This window comes from Aythya ferina, assembly GCF_964211825.1.
Source record: "Aythya ferina genome assembly, chromosome: 1".
Taxonomy (NCBI): domain Eukaryota; kingdom Metazoa; phylum Chordata; class Aves; order Anseriformes; family Anatidae; genus Aythya; species Aythya ferina.
The window spans coordinates 32,235,966-32,251,081 of NC_140296.1; the positions used below are offsets into that span (position 1 = coordinate 32,235,966).

The 15,116-nt window shown below is 42.7% G+C and overlaps 1 protein-coding gene across 5 annotated transcripts in view; it reads right to left on the reverse strand.

The window, feature by feature from the left end:
* Window positions 1–15,116, reverse strand: part of NAA16 (N-alpha-acetyltransferase 16, NatA auxiliary subunit) — a 63,203-nt gene that overhangs the window by 44,930 nt on the left and 3,157 nt on the right. For 4 of the 5 annotated variants that reach the window (XR_014689786.1, XM_084510049.1, XM_084510048.1 and 1 more), the window contains exons 2-4: window positions 7,283–7,367; window positions 5,028–5,132; window positions 856–1,013 (exon numbers count right to left, since the gene is read on the reverse strand). Coding sequence is in view for 4 of the 5 variants with exons in the window: in XM_084510049.1 (XP_084366175.1) it covers window positions 856–1,013; window positions 5,028–5,132; window positions 7,283–7,367 (348 nt within the window). In the remaining variant the exon portion in view is untranslated. Of the gene's footprint in view, window positions 1–855; window positions 1,014–5,027; window positions 5,133–7,282; window positions 7,368–11,260; window positions 11,419–15,116 lie in introns of those variants that run through there. The other variant, XM_084510050.1, reaches the window with a different exon arrangement.

Here is a 15,116-nt window from a genome sequence, read left to right on the forward strand (position 1 = left end):
GACAAAAGTTTCCCATATCCTCAGTAAAACCTAGGGTGTGGAGATGTTTTGGGTTTTGGCTTTTTTTTTTTGGTTGGTTGTTTTTGTTCCTTTTGGTGGAGGGAGCAATCACTATTTAATAAAGACCTCAGGATACATTCAAAGCACTTCCAGCAGTGACACATCTCACAACTTTCCATAAAAACATGTCATATAACACGCCATTATCCATATTTGAAATTGTTCTTGAGACAATGTAAGTAGTACTAATTTCTATAGACTTTCAGAGGAAACTTGGATTATTTTTTTTGGTGTTTGCAAAAGCACTTCTTACAGGATAGGCATCTCTAATCCAATAAACCCTACTAAAACCCTGCAAGTCATAACAAAGAAAAAATTCCTCACAAAACCAGAAGTGCTATTTTGTTTCTTTGCTCGCTTTTACGACACAATCTAACAACGTTCAGTTTCATGAGAATGTATTTCTAACAAAGAACGCCCTCAGTACATGCAACCAAAACCTTGTTTGCAATACTACACAATAACACAAGTACTCTCACTTGCTAAGCTTTAAGCCTTATCCTTTTTATATTCGGTATTTTAATGAAAAATCAATTCACAGCCAGAATTTTAAAAAGGTGATTCACTAATCAAATTTTAATAGAATAATCTTACTTCTGGGATCTGCTCCCAATATTACATGGAGCTCTGCTGCAATTCATTTTCATGCTTTCTAAAACAACAGTCCAAAACACTTTCTACTTTGAAATGTCAAAACCAAGTAGTAACCGAATTACTACCAATAAAAGAATTAATAGCGGAACATAACAAGAGAATACTAACAGTAGTAAAGAGGAGTTTAAATAGAATACTTACTCTATATCCTTCTAAATCCCTCATCTGGATCTGCAACAGAGAGAGATCTCTCAAGATCTGCAGATTATCCTTATCTAGCTTGAGCGCATTCCGGTAACACTTGATGGCTTCATCATACTTCTTATCAGAACGCTGCAAGAGACCATAGACGTGCCAACCTAATGCAAGTTAAGGAAGACACATCCACAATTTTCACAAAGTAATTTTTTGTGTTGCAGGGCATTTGTGTTACAGACCAAATAACTTGATGGCGTCCTTGAAGACCGTCACCCTTCTCAGACTAAAAACTTTAAAAAATAAATGATTTAAAGACTGAATAATGCAGTAGAGTTATTCCTAGAGATGCACTGCTTAAAGTACACTGCTGTGACTACAATAGGAATTTTTATCCTTAGAAGTGACTCATTCTAAACAATACAATTGGTGTACAAGTCCTACTTTACCCCACCTGCCTATCTGCAACCTTAAGTAGTCTCCAGATTTTACAGGAAGGAACAAATAGAGCTACCTTTCATTTATTGATAAAAGGAAATCTTAACATTTCTGGGCACTAAATGCCTTTGTCGGATTCTCAGCACCTCAGACTTGCATCATAGTGTGTCTTTGCACATTCCAATAGACTTCTCTGCCAAGCATCTTTTTTTTTTTTTTCCTGAACTGTGAAAAGATTTTGAATTCAAAGCATGAAACCAACAGGTGTCATAGCAACACATTACACTGTGTGTTTACATCTGTCTCCTGGAGCTATATTAAAAGTATATTGTGTCAAGTCATATTTCTATTTGCTACTTCAGGTTACCAGCAGCTCGCTGAGGCAGTATCTTCCACAGCAGTAATTCTGCACTACTTGATTTTCAAATCAAAGGTGACTCAAAAGTTCTGTCCTGAGGCTCTCCCGTGTGCCTCTGAAGCAGCTAAGCCCAACAAATCCTGGGAAAAGGTTTATGCATCCTTCCCCCGCTTGCAGTTCCGGCCTTGTGAGCTATCTGTGCCAACAGCCAAAAAAATTTATCAGTTCTTATTCTGCTGAATTGAAACAGAAGCAAGTGTTCCCTCCAAAGTTACAAGCATTTTGAAACAGCTAAGTGGAGAAGGCATAGGAAAAAAAAGAAAAAAAAAAAAGTGCTTTAACCTGCTCAAATTAATAAAAGAAACTCAAAGAGAACTTCCTCCTTTCTTAGAAAGGCTCAAGTGCTGGAGTGGGTTCTAGACAATAAGACAGAAAGCAGGTTGGAAGAACAAAGGGGAAGACTTCAACTGAAAGAAAAATATGGTAAGAATTTGGAGTCTGAGGGAAGCTTCAATTACACAAGAGCCCCTGGTTTATGTTTCTTCTGGAACACCAGTCACTTCAGATGAATGGTACAAGAACTTCCCATACTGCTCTGAGACTGCTAGCAGAGCTGCTGCTGCTGCCATAAGGATGTCAGACTCCACCGAGGGGGATGGGATTTGGAAACAGTTCCTGAAGTCGGTCTGACTCGGCGGCTGCTTTCTGTAAATCCTGCTTTGCCTATTTGTGTTCAAGTACTGAGGACATGAATCAGAGTTAAATGCAGCACCTTCAAATTGTAGCCTCATGAAGCGCTGATAATTTTGATCCCTGCCTACAGCAAGACTGTTGAGTCCAAAATAATTTGTTCTTACTTGGACTAAGATACGATGCTTCGAGCCATTTATTGTGCATCGTTACTGTTCCCAGATCCAACTGGTAATCTGTTTTAATCCCCCATAAATCACGTTCTTCATCAAGCAATCACAGAAAGCAAGGCACAGCTCCTTGGGAACCAAAGTCTGTACAACGGCAGACTCCAAACACAGTATGACAGCTGGTACAAGCCAATAAAGCACAACGCTACCACTTCATTATACAGCACACAGCTCTGGCCAGTCTTGAACGTGTTCCTGAAGTGTCCTGAAAGCCTAACGTGCCACCTACTGAAACTGCACACTGAAATAAGTGCAGAGCCTTGATTCAAATTACATTTAAAAAGGCTCAGAGCTCATTTGTACTTCAACAAGAAAACATCTGCATTTCTGCGTAGTCTTACAGTTGCCATTTTTCCCCAAACCTCAGTGGAGAAACTACTTGAACCTGCAGAAGAATTAAAGTTTTCTTCTCTTCATCCTTAAACAAACGAGGACATTAAGGTGACCGGCTGTACTTCAATCATCCTCTATCACGTGCTATTTTAAAAGCACAGACGACTTTTACCCCTTACTGCAAGAAAACAATACACAGATACATTGCAACTCATCTAGGTTGGAAGAGACCTCCAAGATCACCTCGTCCAACCTCTGACCTAACTCTAACAAGTCCACCACTAAACCACATCCCTAAGCTCTACATCTAAACGTCTTTTAAAGACCTCCAGGGGTGGTGACTCCACCACTTCCCTGGGTAAAAGAAACCTTTGTTAAGGAGCTCAGCCTCAGATCCAGGATCCCCAAGGGCAAGAATACATCTTTTTCTCCTAACTCTCCCCACACACACACACACCAGAGCCCCACCAGCAGGAGAATCAGCTATTTGGGCAGTGACACTGTGATCGTCAGCTGCTCTCACAGCGTGGTAATAAAAAGATGTTTGCTATTCCTTAAGAACATCAAAAGATGACAACCGAAATACCGTGACAAACCTTCGATGCCTGGTCTGAATTCATTATGCAGCAAACCTCTGCTCAGTAGAAAACTAATTCTGCAGACAGATGACTTGCTCGAGGCTTATGAGAGGATTCACCGAGAGCTACAACAACACACTTGAATGCAAGAAGTGGCAACTTCTTGCTTTGTCAGTGCTGATTTTGGGGATGCAACGAAAAAAAGAAAAGGACTTCTGTGCCTAGGAGGACTCAGGTAAATTTACACTTTCTCTGAATGCAGAATACAAAAAATAATACTTGTAGTCGCCTTACAGTAAGATGAGTCAGTGAAACAGTGAGAAATCCAGTAAAATTCACTACAAAAACTTCCCAGATAAGTTTAAAAAAATATATATTTGTATCTCTTTGACAACCCCATGCAACCCAAACTAGACTGGAAAAAATATCAACTCTTCCAGTGAGCCCTCCAGCATTGGAGAGGAAGGATCCTAGACAATTTTAAGAGTGCCACAAACAAGAATTAGGGTTGCTGATAAATAAGTAATTCCAGAGTGGGATTTAAGGGTAGAGACTTGTTTATCCAAACTTGCCCAGATTCTTTTGCTCCTCTATTTAAGCTGTAAGACTTCTTACACAGATTAAAATTGCTTTGGTATTCCTTACCTATTTAGCCTTAAGATCAGGAAGGAGCAAGTTACATTTGATTCTTCGACACTATCTCTCTAGAAACTCTAATGTCCTCCATATGCTTCGAGTCTTTTTGTTTGTTGTCTTTTTGTTTGCCTTTTTTATTTTTTGTGATGGGGTTTTTTTTGATCTCCAACCACAAGCTCCCTGGAGGTTTACCATAGGCATAAACAGAAATCCCTTTGTGTTAGCCAGATAGCAATCAAAAAGGGTTTCTTTCAACCATGGTACCATGGAAGATTTTTTTTTGGATAGTAAAAAAAAATAAAATAAAACAAGATTTAATGGGAAACTTGCCCCTGAATAGACTTGACGTGCACATAGAATACATAAGGCAAATTTAAAGTAGGCTCCTACCTGTGGCACAACAAACAAAAGTTCTTGGGTAGCTGACTTATTTCACAGGTATAGACTTTTGGAAGACAAGCTTAGAAGACAATGGTAGTCACCAATGACCTAAACAACTATGTAAAATTTAGTAGCAAAATAGATATTTTCATAGCACCTCTAGACAGCATTTCTTATACCCAAGTAAGAAAAAAGAAAACTCTAGAAAAGGGCCAGATTTCACACGCTGTGCTTATTTTCTGCAGAAAGCAAGCATCGCAAATGGTCTTTTTGTAAGAGACTTAAATGTGAAAGGCATTTTACTTTTCTTAAAGATTCTGTAAAACTGGAGAAAGTAAAAAAGTATTTTTTTTCAAGTATGTGATTACAAATTAATATTCATGATACGCGCTTCATTTCAGATTTCTATATACAGACCACATTACCACATTATGTATTTCAAAAAGTATGGGTTGATGCAGCAATAAGATGATACACATACACACGAGTGAGAACACATCAAAAAAAGATCAGGTTTTATATTACAAAGGATACAGACGTGACTCTTTACATCATTACGAAGTCCTTTACGAACAAACTCATATGCTTCTTCCTTCTTCCCTAAACAGTTCAAGGTCAGTCCTTTCATAGCGAGCGTTTCTGTAAGAAATATCATATACTTATGTTTCTCACTTCCCATATGCCCGTTTTCACAATGCAGATATCCTTTGAAGTTGTTACACAGTAAAAGTTCCCCATTAAATGATAAATTTAGATCAGAATAGCTGCCTAACACAGCTGAAGATTGTTATACGGAGGCATTTCCTTTCTTGAAACTGGTCTTAAAAGACCTTCGCAGAGCATCATACAGATGGGATGAACATGGACAACACAAGCTTTGGTTAAATATATTTTTTTCGTTCATAAGTGAGTTTGCAATAAGCTGAAACAATTTTAGAGGGCTCAGCTTTATGTATTAAAGTTCCAGGTAGGCAGAACATGAAAGAAATTTATTAGGTTGTGTCACACCGTAAGAAAAAAAAAATCTGTCACTGTCAGTTCCTTTATTGAAGGTTGCTTTCAAAACATTAGTTAAGAGGACCATATTTCCTGCTGCAGTACTTTGGGGGTAAAAGACCTCAAAGTAGTAGGATTTTGAGAGGCAGAGGATTCCAAATAATGTGTTTGCATGACTATTGCTTCTCTTCTTCCTGCATTCAAGAGACACTGTGGGAAACAAGCTGCATGTAAGCATGCACTGTGCCTGAAAGCTCATCCAGATTCATGGGTGGGTTCTTTTTTGTTGTTGTTTTGCCTGCTGAATAAGAGACTGTTTATTTTTACCCACTGCCAGAAGATTGTTAGTCTCATTTTCAACATTGTATTCAGTTTGTCCTCTAACTGCAACCTTTTCCCCCCTGTGTTAATGGAAAGGGCCCACGACCTCAAGGTCTGTTACAATGCCTGCTTGAACTTTAATTGATAGACCTTTCTCTAACAGTTTTCTTTAAGAGTACACCTAAAGTGAATGACAACCCCAAATAAGCCCTTTCGTTTTGTTTTTAAGCCATCCTACATCCACACTGAGAACACCAAGCCAGAATGATACCCTCACAGCACACCAGGAAGCTTGAAAGAGAATATCCCCACTGCGTGAAGGAGGGCAAGCTACTCCTACCTTCCCACACCAGGGACGTAACCGTCCAGCCCTAGCGATCCATCTGTTTGTCACCTTCTCACTAAATTTTTCTAATTCTTTATCTCTGAAGCTAAGTGTGACAACAGTGCAGCTTCCCATCAGATCATTTCACTGGCTTAGTTCTGCTTCAGCTGTTCATTCCAGGCTCTGCTCCCAAGCTTCAAAGCCACTAGTGGCTCAGAGCCCAAGTAGTATGCGGACTGCCAAGGCAGCTAGCTGTCCTGGAAAAGTTTAAGACAGCTAGAGCAGAAAAGACATGGAAACGTGTAGTGAGAGGTTATAAAAACACAAGTGTTAGCAGAGGTAAGTGATTAGGGCACAGGCCACTCTAATTTTGAAGCAATTAAAAAAAACTGTACTTCTAGCTCTAGGAAAGTAATGAAGACAACCAAGAAGGAGCAGGCACTGATGAAAGGAAGATTAGTCAAACATTTTGCCAAGATTTGATGAAGTCAGAAAGCAAAATAGTTTTGACACAGTACATGCACACTCAGAACGTTAGGCTGCCGGAAGAGCAGACCAAAAAAAAAAAAAAATTCACTGAATCAAAAGAAGTATTCCCTGAGGCATGCAACAGAAATCCTGTAACCCACTGGGACTAGGGTGTCCTATTGATGGTTCAGTTCTGAGCAATGTAAATAAAACCAACATTTTCCTGCCCAGTTTCCTGGGATATTTATCAGAACAGGCCAGTCCTAGCACCAAGTAGCAATGTGACTGGCAGTACAAAATATCCATTTGACAAAAAAGGCAAGATTTTTAATTCTCTGGCAGAATACCTTCATGCAATGTTCAAAAGAAGGGATGGCTTGCCATTAAAAACCACACTAGCACTCTGACCTGGAAAACTAGAAAGGAAACTTTAATTGGAAACTTCAATGAAGCGTGCTTCTACTATACCTTTTGATCTTCCCACCACAAAAAGTGTTTCTGACTAAGAGCTAGTGGGGACATTTGGTGTGAATGCACTACGACTGAAGATGCAGAGTGTTATTCAGCCACAAGGACAGAATTATGCTCACTGACAGGCTCCATTCTTTCTCAATAGTATAGAATAGACTGACTATCCATTTAAACTCATGACAAAAAGAAAACGTTGAGCTCCAGTTACCTCCATGTTCAGCAAATTTGGGATTAGAGAGTATCATCTTGCAGAACTTGAGTCCATTTTTGTACTGTTTCTGTTCATAGCATTTCTGAAAAAGAAAAAAAAACCAAAGAATTACAATTACCAAAATGCATTTTAAAACAGTATCTTGACATGGTAGTAGAAACGCAGTAGTAATTTCCGTAATCAGGTCACTAGCAAGCTGTAGCTGTATATGGCTGTTCACATTACATTGCCTTTTTTCAGCATTCAACACAGCCTCTGCCTTCGTTCACACGCAGCCAGTGCTCTGCCTCATGGTCTCCACTGAAGCTGAACTGTTGGGACCAAGTTGGCCGCTCCTTTTCAACAGAAGCGGGAAAGGCAGGTAGCAGTGTTTTGTGAATTTTTGCACTGAAGTATAAAAATGGCAAGCCAAGTTAGATAACTTGACTCCACAGAACTTCTGAGAAGAGTCACTATGAAAAAAAAAAAAAAAAAACCACAAATGCTTCTTTCGACATCCCATTTTCCCTAGTGGCCTCCAGATTAAAAACTTGGACTTTGGTTGTCACGGATGTAGGCTTTGGGGAGAAAAAGAGAAACCTTCAAGTAGGATAGACCTCTTGTAGCCTCAAAAGAAATACATACACAGATAATTTACCTGGGCATTAAAAAACTAACCAGTAGCTGGAACATTACAGCTAAAAGCTACTTTTAAATTTATTTTGGGTATCATTTACCTAATGGTTATATAAATTGACAAATAATGCTGCTCCACTGAGGAAAAAATTGAAAAAAATACAAGTGAACTTTATTCCCTCCTCTTCTTTGGAAGACATTAGCTCATGCTAATAAGCCAGTTAGATTGTAGTCATTTGGATCACTAAAGCTGATCGCTTTAAAACAAGTACATAAGCCAGTTAAGGCACACTTGTATCTGTAAGCATGAAAGTGATTTATGGTCAGCTAAATATGTTCCTTTTTTTTTTTAATTAAGGAAACAGCTTAACTTGGCACCATTCAGCTCACAAGGTGTGATGCCCTCCTCCAATTCAGATGGTTATTTCAAGGAGAAACGATGCAGTTTCGGTCACATACTTTGATCTTTGACTGTCTCTAACAGATCTCTTCCACTCCATCAATCTTTGAGGACAGAGGTAAAAATCTCTATTAAGGAAACGCGGTGTGTGGCGACTCCTTTGCAGCTGTAATGCATCACGTTGCTTCTCAGGGCACAGGCAACACGGAAACATGCCCGTGCTCTCTTCGGGGTTATTAGCTACGGTGGCAAAGCACAAGTCCTCCCCCAGCCCATGGGAAAAGGCTTAGCTGCAGACGGCTTTTAGTTACTTGTCTGAAACTCAGGACATTTGTAGTTAACCATGATTAACTGGAGACTAAATCACGGAACAATTTCGGTTGGCAGGAACCTTTGGAGGTCACCTAAATCACCCCTCAAGACAAAAAGGGCCAGCCTCGACATTGGATCAGGTTGCTCCGCCTGGCTGACTGCTGGCAGGATGGCCAGGGGGTTCCACCAGGGGCAAGGAGTTATACTGGGGCAATTAAACACCAAGAGCAAAAAGGATTTGAGAATTTTCTCAACAAAGAACTAGTTTCCATGCCCTTATCTGAAATCACCCAGGTTGCAACAAGCCTTGGAGTCCCCTCTCAGGGACTGGGGAATCCCCCCATTAATCTGTTCTTTTTCCTTTCTCAACATAATATGTTTAGTATCATTTTTAAAGAGCCATAAGAAAATACCAACAACACTTTAGGTATGCTTTCTAGGTTTATTCACGTGTTCCTAAAGAAGTAACAGAACGACGAGCGCTCATCCACGACTCTACAACTTGTACAACACTGAGTAAAACTTCAAATATATCATAATGACCAATACAAATTTGAGTCAAGGGTGCTCTTAAGACAGATCAACTACCTGAAGAAATCATATCAACTATCCTTGTTCTGATATTTTTTTCCTCAAGTTCAGTCTTGGGTCTAGAACAAGAGCTGAAGCTACATAATCCCAGCCTGCTTATGGTATGGGCCTCGCTGGTTTGCCAGAAAGTGACTTCCCAGCACCCTCACCCCTAAATAAATACATGTATGTGTTTGTAAATAAGTTATAAATTGATGGCTATAGATTGCTATCTGTAGATTTATGCCAATAAGAGAAAGGACCTTGCTCAGCAATGCCGGTTATTAACGCTCATCATCAACGTCTACACCAAAATGCTTGGAGACTTGGTCACATCGACAAGCCCAGGGTGTTGCAGCACCCCAAGGATTGCTTTTGAACCCCCTCCTCTCCCAGCACAAGCGAGCACACGGGGCTCCACCTGCAGCTCACTTACAGGAGGCAGGACCTGAGGGCGATGCTGTATGGTGCTGTCTCACCTGGTGGGGTCCATAGGTGAGAAACCTGATGTCTCCATGAGGATTCAAGTTCTGTGCTTGTCAGGACAAATACAGCTGTGTTCATTAGGATCCCTCCCACTGAATTAAGTCCTTCAGTACATCAAAAGCTCAAGTGAATATGCTGTGGGTTTAGTTTTTTCACTTGTTTTTAGGAAGAGCCTGATCTGCTGTGCTTAACGTGAGGCTTCCCGTCACCCTTCCACAGCCATTATTTCCTGCTTAAAACTAAAGCCAGATCACAAACGTGTGATCCCCTGAAACCTCAAAGGGAGGTTCTGGCAAGGCCAAAACACTATCCAGAGCTTCTGCTACCAGATGTTTGCCAGAGAAGGTAACATCCTTCCAAGAACATCTCATCCTGGATTATTCTCTTCTTCAACACTACCTCAGAGATGTAATCCACTTGCAGGGTTTGCTGCACAACCACACCAGACATCGCTCCAGATGCTTCCAGCTACGTACGGGTGCCTCTGACCGCAGGTCAAATGGCACAGCACCCTGGAGGTAACCACAATTAAAAAAAAAAAAAAACGTATCGGGAAAAAGAAAAAAAACAGTCTTGTATTGGGAAAACAGATCGGGTTTTAACATCCTGGAGTTTAATACACAGATCAGCAATTTCACAGCTGAAGAACATCTCGTTCTGCTCCTCAGACACTAGCACATGCTCCTGAGAGCCATCTATCAGAAATAAAACCTCAGCTGGATAATCAAAGAGAGACTGCAGTTGCTCTGATTCCCTTCCTTACTCCGTGTCCCAAGGGCCCCGAACACCCCAAAGAGATGTGGTATTATTTCAGAAGCCGTTTTCAAGTGACAAATGAATAAAGGGCAAAATATCACTAAGGGTGGATCGTGCCTGACCAGCCTGGCGGCTATCTGTGATGGGGTGGCTGCAGCAGCTGACAAGGGAAGACCGACATCTACCTGGGCTTCTGTAAGGCCTTCCACATGGCCCCACGTGACATCTTGGCCTCCAAATTGGAGAGAGATGGATTGATGGTGGGGCATTCAGTGGGTAAGGAATTGGGTTGGGGCAATCCCAGCCACGAGCACAGACTGGGAAAAGAGCTCACAGGGAGCAGCCCTGAGGAGAGGGATTTGGGGTTGTGGTGGCCAAAAAGCCGGGCAGCAGCCAGCAGTGTGTGCCTGCAGCCCAGCAGGCCAACTGCGTCCTGGGCTGCACCCCCAGAGGGGTGGGCAGCAGGGCAGGGAGGGGATTGTGCCCCTCTGCTCTGCCCTCCTGAGGCCCCACCTGGAGTGCTGCGTCCAGGGAGGGTGTGGGGCTGGGAGAGCGGGGCCAGAGGAGGGCTGTGAGGGTGGGCAGGGGCTGGAGCAGCTCTCCTGGGAAGGCTGAGGGGGCTGGGGGTGGGCGGCCTGGGGAACAGAAGGCTCTGGGGAGAGCCCCTTTACCTAAAGGGGGCTTATAAAAGAGATGGAGAGCAACATTTTGCTTGGGCAGACAATGACAGGACGAGGGGGAATGGTTTTAAACCGTAAGAGAGGAGATTTACATTAGACATAAGGAAGAAATTCTTCACTCAGAAGGTGGTGAAGTGTTAAGCACAGCAACCATACCTCTTCGGTCGATATAAATGTTTTAAGTCTGAAGTCGTTTAAGACGGTCTGTGGCTGTAATCAAGCTGCAAGTTTCAGTTCAATCCCAACGAACCGGTCCCATGGTGAGCATTTGAAGTTTTCTTTAAGCGCGGTTTAGCTCTTTGTAAGTAGCTGAATCCGGACAGCCTCGCACTTAGAAGAGCACCTTTTAAGTTAATTACCCTTCCCTAGTACTGATGAAGTGCTCTCCAACAGATCCGTACATCCCACTTGCAAACCCCTTCACAATCTGAAGAAAGTTCCAGCCTTCTTCTTGCCAGGCAGAATCTTCTCTTGTTGCTAGGGTTTTGCTACAAAACTCAAGGATTCACCCAAGCAACATTTGAGTCTTATATCCTTAATGCTTCAGTGTCTACATCCCCTACTTTTTAAACAGTCCGTGCCTGCTGTGTAACATGGATGGGGGAGGAATGCAGAAGGAAGGAACCCAAGAGCTAAACGTGCTGCAGCAGAGGCAAGAGAAAAGGACAAGGCTTGGACATCCAAACCTACGCAGAGGATGCTGGAGGCCAGTTGCACTGGCAGCCTGCCCCTGCCACAATGGGAATTAAATTCAGGGATAGAAAACACAAAGTTAGCACTGACTGATACCAGCAGCATCCTTTCTGGGGAGCTGACAGGCATTTAGTGGCTGCTCAAGTTACCACTTCCCATTTCTGACCCAAACCAAGTACAATCAAACGCAGCACGATCAGCTCACTGCCAGTACTCTTCTTAATTAACATAAGACTTAATACTTGAACCTTTTGAAGTCTTTACTGTTTTATCGTACCTCTATAGAAGTGTCCTCAGCATCTGAGGGGCCATCTGATGCTTCCCACTGCAGCTGCTGAAGTCACCTAAGCACCTTACTGGGATGTGGGGCAGCACTCTGCATACACTGCTCCTCTGCTACCAACTAATTACTAAGTTATTGGCCAGACCCACACTATCTTATTCGAATGATATCCGGCTAAGCCGTGAAAGAGTTCAGCATTTGAGTTGGAAATTCCCCTTGTATCACACAAAGCTTGGCTCCTTTGCAATGCTGACAAAAAAAACAGGAAAAAACAAATAATCAAAATGTGGAAAGTGGGGTCGCACATGAGGAGGCTTCAGCTCACAGAGGGCAAGGAGAAGGTTCAGTACAACTCCCATCCTCACAGCCTCCTAGTCTCTAGTCCTGGGACAAGCCCTCTCTGGCACCAACACAGTCAGGCCTCAGTGGAGTGAGCGGCCAGCATCAGGTAGAGCACTAACACCAAGGTGCTCAGGTCACCGTAATATTTAAGTTTTTACTACCACGATTCTCCATAAGCAGCAGCGTTTTATCCTTAAACCAGCTTTTCCCACTAGGAGCTCAGATCTACAGACGGCAAAAAAATACAGATTAAAAAAAATAAAATTAAGATCAAGTCTCAGTCAGTGCTGTGCACAAATGCTCAGTACAGCTTGAGCCACTGGGACTCCCTTTGCTGCAATAAATGAATAAATAAAAAACAGAAACAAGAGAACATTCAGTAGGAAGAGCTCGTCTTTAGAGGCACTCAGCACCTGTAACTTCACCACAATTTGAGTTGCTAGAGCTTCTTTAGTTTACGAGCACGGGTATGCCTCTGCAGAACAGGAACCACAACTGCACACTAGGAATGAGACGAGGGGCAGCCCAGCCACGCATTTTACGCTCGTTTTTCATCTGCACTTTGGGCAGAGGCGCTGAGGAGACCAACCTGCCACGTCTCCTGGGATGAAACTGCAGGGTGGTTAGTGAGAGCCCGGACTGAGCAGGCGCTCCACAAGCCAGGGGAGCTGCCTCTGTGAGCAGGTAAGCAACTGGAACCATCATCGGTGTTTTGTGGGACCTGATACACACACAAGTGTCAGGCTTTAAAAAATAAGAAGTTACATAAAGGACTTGCTTCCCATGAACCTACCCAGTGCCTCAAAACCTCCAGCAGCTCTTACATCTTTGCAGTAAAGAGCTCCGCAGCTGAGCTACTTTTTTGCTAGGAACTTTGTGTTCGGCAACTGCTACTTTGTAGCTGCTGTTTCTACTAAAATGTGCAATAGACATAGGCTGGAAAAGGTGCAAAGCTCGGTTTTAATACCTGCTTTCTTTGGAGGAGGCCAACAGCAGAGTTGAAGATGCAGCCCTCAGTGGTGGCATAACACAATCTGCATTCAGCCCAGAGTGGAAGGCACGACGCCGGATTCACTGGCTCCCTGCTGCTGTACAAGGGAGCTGTTTTTTTTATCAGAACCCCCAAATCCCTAAAAATCTCAGCTCTTAGGGTAAGCCAGCTCACAGCCAGCACTATGTCCACATTAAATTAGGGTTTCCGAGCATAACGTGTTCATCCACACGAGCAGCTTTACCTGCTATGACCCGATTTACTCCTGTGTGCTTTCAGACAGCCCTCAGGTTTTCTGCCAGGTGTAGCTTCGTACAACTGCTGTCACTGCTCATCAGCTGCTCTGCTCAATGCAGTGAAGAACAGTTAAGGAAGTCGCAGCACAAAACACAGTGGGACAACTCTGAACGCTTCCTTATCCATACAGGAACCCTTCAAGGAATCCCACTGTGAAGGAACAGCCAGCACCATTCCTCAGAAGCCTAGTTTATGAGCCTTATCACGACAGCACTCGTAAACTCCTCCGGAAAATTAAAACAGGAATATGCATTTGGGATCCAGGCGTCTCTGATTTATTCCACCTCGAGTCCCTAACAAGCGTGAAGCACGGTTTTCCCTCACAGAAGCCCCACTGACACTTACCAGCCGTCCCCTGCAATCCTAGTGTTTCAGCAGCCTGCTGAGACCAGGGATCCTCACCACCTCTCTGGAAAGTTAAGAGCAAGGGAGCAGCCTTCTTTCTATGCTGTCTCCCCAGAGCTGCACCACAAACCAGGCGTCCCAGTCACACCAGGAGGCTTTTACTGGAAGCTCCGTGCTCTCCTCTGTAAAGGAACCAAGGAACCAGCCTCCAGCAGCCACCCCAAGCATCCCCTGCTCCACAAGGGGATGACAACGGCCACCTCAGCCACGTTGTCAGCCAGTTTAGGAGGCATTAATTAGCATACCATCATAGCCTCCTAATTATTGAATTAGTTTGTGGCAACTCCCCCACATCGCTACTAAGAAACTGACTATTTGCATGTCTATAACCATTACTACTACACAAACAGAAAAGAAGTCTTCGAGTTTAATGACTGAGAATTAATTTAACACCTACAAACACTCAAATATTTATCTTTTATCACAGAAGGAATGTCCTAAGACCACTGTAGAGCTCGGGGAACAAAAGACAATTCATAGTTGAGCAATTCCTCAGACGCTGGCGCGTTAGAGAGTTTCTAAGATTTGTTCACAAAAAAGGAGAAAGGAAGATGCGTATGGGAATGAACTAAGCAGTAACAAGTCACTGCTAAAGTTCAAATTAAATTTCTTCTATTTAATTACTTGAAATCAAACAAGTAGGTGGCTAAACTGTTCCTAATAAGAGGGTTAGCCCCATCCTTACAGGATCAGGTATTAACAGGCAAGCCCTTCTTCAAGGGAAACGTATTTGCAATTCAAGCAGCAAGCCTTATTTCACGTAACAATATGTTGCATTCAATAGGAAATCAAAGGATTACTTAAATGCATGACACTTTCCACAGTTACATGAGGCATGAGACAAACAGCAGGGAGTATTTTATGGTATTTTATGTTGTCCAATACAGGCGGACACCACCAGTTTTTAGGGGACACTTACCAGTTTAGCAAGTAAGCCATGAAGGTATCACAACAACTCCTCCTCTTTCCTCTAAGCTCCTGGTGAGGACCAGCGCCACACA